Source organism: Brassica oleracea, chromosome C5 (assembly GCF_000695525.1).
Source record: "Brassica oleracea var. oleracea cultivar TO1000 chromosome C5, BOL, whole genome shotgun sequence".
Classification (NCBI taxonomy): domain Eukaryota; kingdom Viridiplantae; phylum Streptophyta; class Magnoliopsida; order Brassicales; family Brassicaceae; genus Brassica; species Brassica oleracea.
Genome location: NC_027752.1, coordinates 3,561,303 through 3,565,484, shown reverse-complemented (window position 1 = coordinate 3,565,484; position 4,182 = coordinate 3,561,303). Strand labels below are relative to the sequence as shown.

Genomic DNA, 4,182 nt, shown 5'->3' with positions numbered 1-4,182 from the left:
GTCAATTCTTCAACTTTAAAGTAAAAAAAAAAAATTATCATTCAAGAGTCAGAGTTATCTAGAAAGTAACTATTTTTTGTTTATCAATCAGTTAAAAAGTTATTTTGAAAGTAAATCTTTCTGTTTATCAATCATTTTCAAAGTTATTTTGAAATGTTTATCAATCAGTTTCAAAGTTAAAGAGGGGGCATTAGTAGCAAAATAGAATTTTGGACGGCAATCTAACAATAGTGCAAAAACTTAACGTCGAAAAAGTCAAAATGAGAACATCACATGGAGTCCATTGACCCCAAAATTAAGGTGGATGTTCTCTACACGTTAGGCCGTCTACGCACATGCTCTTTTTTTTTAATTGCTTAAGTTGCAATTCATTTTAAAACTTTTATTCTTCTCTTATTTTCTTTTGTGTGTACACTTATCTTTTAAAGGGTCTATTAACACTTTGGAATCAAGATTAGTTGCCTTTCTTTTTCTTCCTTTAGAAGATTAAGAAAAATGATTCTAGGAAAAAAAAATAAGAATGTCAAAATGGATACAACTAAACAAAGTAATGTACAATGTACAGAAATAAAATACATGAAATTTTATAAACAAATAAAAAAACTTGAGCCAAGTAAAGAGGGTAAAAAGCTAGTTTAACAACTGACAAACAAACTGCCGCCGTTACGGTCGGATCAACGTCGACCGTGGCGCGGTGGCTGCTAGGAGTTCTGCTAGAGACTCCATGGCTCGGACCTGCATCTCTAGAGCCGCGATGTAATCGGTCGCTTCATCTAAAAGGTTTGGCACGGTGACTTTCCGGCAACCGGGAACCAACCGGCCGAGAATTTTCAGCTTTCTCTCAACCGCTGGCAGTTTAATTCGCTTCTTCTCCGTCGAGGTGTCTTTTCTCGGTTTGGGAGTTCCGGCTAACTTCTCCTTCTTGTGTTTCTTCAGACTCGCTCGGACGCGAGTGGCTAAGACCGCCCTGCTCCACTGTGTCGTGCCGCGAGCCGACGCGGTGAGAACTCGGTTCGCCCGTGTCGTGTATCTCTCGTGCGGCGGATGTGATTTTACCGCCGTCGTTGGATCTCTGACGAACTCGGCGCAGAGCTTCGACGAGCTTGGAGGCGTAGATCTGCTGCACACGATTGGTTCTCCATCTCTTCAAGCTTTCTTGGTTGATCTCTGATGACTCTGCCTCCTTCGCCGTCTCTGATATCTTCCGCCTCTTCTGTCTTGACTCCGGAGAGGCATCGTCAACGGTTGTTTCGAAGCTCGGAAATAGAGAATCCACCATCAAATCTGATCAAACGAAAGATTCTAAAAGAAGTGTAAATAGGCACAAGATCACAACAATATTTTCGTCTTCCTCGCTGCTCGTAAACAAGAAGAGAGCTTCAAAAAATCTACGGATCTCTCTCTCTCTCTCTCTCTCTCTCTCTCTCTCGCTCCCTCCCTCTCCCTCTCCCTCTCTCTCTCTCTCTCTCTCTCTCGTGTTAGAATGTGACTGTATAGAAACAAAATAAAGATGAAGGGAGAGAGCAGTTTTTATATCTCCTCCACTCGACCGAGAAGAGTCGTCAACAGTTTAATACCATTTTTGCCCTTATTTACCGGTATTTTGTTTTCTCAGGAAACTAATGGGAAACGGGCCGGGCCTAATAATTATAATGGGCCTTAAATTATTTTGTTACCTTATGTCCAATGTCCAAAGTGAGGATCAGGAAGGGTAAATAAAAAAATGTTGGGTTTGTTTCATTTCTTATTGGATTTTTTGAAAACTACTAAACAAACAATATCCGTTGCATATTATTTCTCTTGCTTTTAAGTGGCATGCATCAAAATTTTCCAAATTGATACTTGATTTTGTAATTTCACGAGTTGGGTGTGTCGTTACATTTCTACCGTGGCCACCCGGTCTTGCAGAAACAAATACACTTTTATAAGTTAAACCAGAGAACAATGGATAGAGAAATACACCAACACACAATACAAAGACACAAACCATAATTAAGACAGTGAATTAAGAAATAACGTCATCTTAAGAAAACTGTTCTTCCCTGCTGGCTTCCAACTCCTCGATCATCATTTTCTTCTTCTTGTTCATTATAGCATGGATCTTGGAACAGTTGCAAGGCATGAGCAAGCACGATGGCCCACCAACAACACTCCCATTTGAGACAACAAGGAGCTTTTTCGAGATCACCACGGAATTGATAACGTCATCCGTCGGATGATAGATAGACAAAACCTCGAACCCCTGAAGATCACACGGCTCAACGATCGGATAAAGAAACGCTCTCGGACCATGAGCACTCCTCAGCATGAGTACAGCACCAGGAGCCATGTGTTTCTGAAGATGCTCGATCACTCTAACTTTATCCTCCTTGTTCATCCCAACCAGCGCTGCTAGAAACACGACGTCGAAGCTCTTCAAGCTCTCCGTCACGTTCATTATATCAACGGTGTGGAAGAACATGCGTTGAGAGATGTCTGGATCAGAAGAGACCAGAAGAGAGGCGAGCGAGTTCGCTGACGAGTCGATGTCAAAGTTGTGAAAGACTGTCTCTTTGAGATGGGATGAAGCAAGAACTATGGAAGTGAGAGGAAGAGGACCAGATCCAATGAAAGCAACATTCCTTGGGACAAGACCGTTTAGGTTTTGTGTGAGGAGATCGTATTCGAGCTTCCCGAGTTTTATATAGTTATTGTAATAAGGGAAAATGTTTAAATGGTGAAGTGGGTTGTCTTCAAAAGACGTCAAGATCGAAGAGAAATGATGTTCTAGGTGACCTTCGGCTTCGCCACAGATCTTGATGAGCTTTTGTCGAGTCTCTTGGACAGTGTCACACATCTTGGTGACGTCGATGTTAGGGTTGGGTGGGATGCATGTGGAAACGAGCTGGCTGAAGAGAATGTTGACATCTTCGGATGGTTTCAGACTCTCGAGCTTTGAGATCTTTTCGTAGAGATCGCAAATTGTGTTCACCAGTTGCTCCTCTTGGCAATCCATGTCGACACTAGGAGGCTTTCTTGTTTTCAAATGAAAGATAAAAATATAATACTTTCTTCGTTTTTTTTCTTCAAGATATTGTGTTTCTCGGGTGGTGTGAACTGTTTCGAGGGATGGATATTTATTAGGGTAAGGTGGGGACCACATCAACTCAAAAACGAATATGAATTATTTAGCATTTCATGATTCAAGTTGAACACTTAGAGCAAGTCCATCAATTAGGACTTCTTAGGGGCTCTAATAATTTAATTAAGATTAAATAAGGTAATCTGGCAAGATTAGAGCTTTGGTTGGTGGAATTATTATTTTCTTCCTCCAATGGGAGAACCCCTATGGGGTTCTAAAAAAAAAAAAAATTAAGTAGAATTATTTAATATAAAAACATACATAAAATTTTTAATAAAAATTACAAAAAGATATTAAAAATACAAATGCAAAAGTAAACGAGAAAAAAAACGATTAGTTGAAATCTCCATTTGCTCCAAATTTTTGCCATATATTCTCAACCAAATCAGCTTTCAATTGTTGATTTATTTTTCTATCACGAATTTGATTCCGAATGGCCATCATATTGCCGAGATTTGAAGGCATATCTGTAGAAAATGTGAAATCCACTTCTGAAGATCGGTTTGATTCCGGCTGTTCGAAAACTGATACATCAAAATGAGTGTACCCATCTCGTTCGTCTTCGACGATCATATTATGTAGAATGATACATGCTCGCATTATCTTGCCAATTTTTATTTTATCCCACAAAAGAGCGGGATTTTTGACAATGGCAAATCGAGCTTGCAAGACTCCAAAAGCACGTTCGACATCTTTACGTACAGCTTCTTGATGTGTAGCGAATAAGGTTGCTTTCGGACCTTGCGGAAGTGGAATAGATTGGACAAAAGTAGCCCATTTTGGATATATACCATCTGTGAGATAGTAAGCCAAATGGTACTCGTGTCCGTTTACAATGTAATTAACTTTTGGAGCTCGACCTTGTAATATATCATCAAAAACCGGTGATCGATCAAGAACATTGATATCGTTTAATGTACCTGGAGGTCCGAAAAACGCGTGCCATATCCAGAGGTCTTGTGACGCAACAGCCTCTAAAACGATTGTTGGCTTTCCTGATCCACGTGTATATTGACCTTTCCATGCGGTTGGACAATTCTTCCACTCCCAATGCATACAAT

General features: G+C 40.1%; 3 protein-coding genes across 3 annotated transcripts in view; all 3 read right to left on the bottom strand.

The window, feature by feature from the left end:
* Window positions 1–663: 663 nt before the first annotated feature.
* LOC106294598 (transcription factor bHLH149-like) lies at window positions 664–1,381 on the bottom strand. Its single transcript, XM_013730203.1, is given in 2 exon segments — window positions 664–1,017; window positions 1,019–1,381. Coding segments are annotated over 2 exon segments (615 nt in total). The 5' UTR covers window positions 1,280–1,381.
* Window positions 1,382–1,902: 521 nt separating this feature from the next.
* On the bottom strand, window positions 1,903–3,082 carry LOC106294597 (nicotianamine synthase 3). Its single transcript, XM_013730201.1, has one exon. The coding sequence runs from the start codon at window positions 2,993–2,995 to the stop codon at window positions 2,024–2,026; it is 972 nt and encodes a 323-aa protein (XP_013585655.1). The 5' UTR covers window positions 2,996–3,082; the 3' UTR covers window positions 1,903–2,023.
* Window positions 3,083–3,454: 372 nt separating this feature from the next.
* Window positions 3,455–4,182, bottom strand: part of LOC106344283 (glutathione S-transferase T3-like) — a 2,308-nt gene continuing 1,580 nt past the window's right edge. Inside the window, exon 2 of the mRNA XM_013783689.1 lies at window positions 3,455–3,645. Coding sequence (XP_013639143.1) covers window positions 3,455–3,645 — 191 coding nt within the window. The remainder of the gene's footprint in view (window positions 3,646–4,182) is intronic.

Excerpts from the sequence above, each read along its gene's own strand:
- LOC106294597 (XM_013730201.1), bottom strand. The coding sequence starts at position 2,995 with ATGGATTGCCAAGAGGAGCAACTGGTGAACACAATTTGCGATCTCTAC.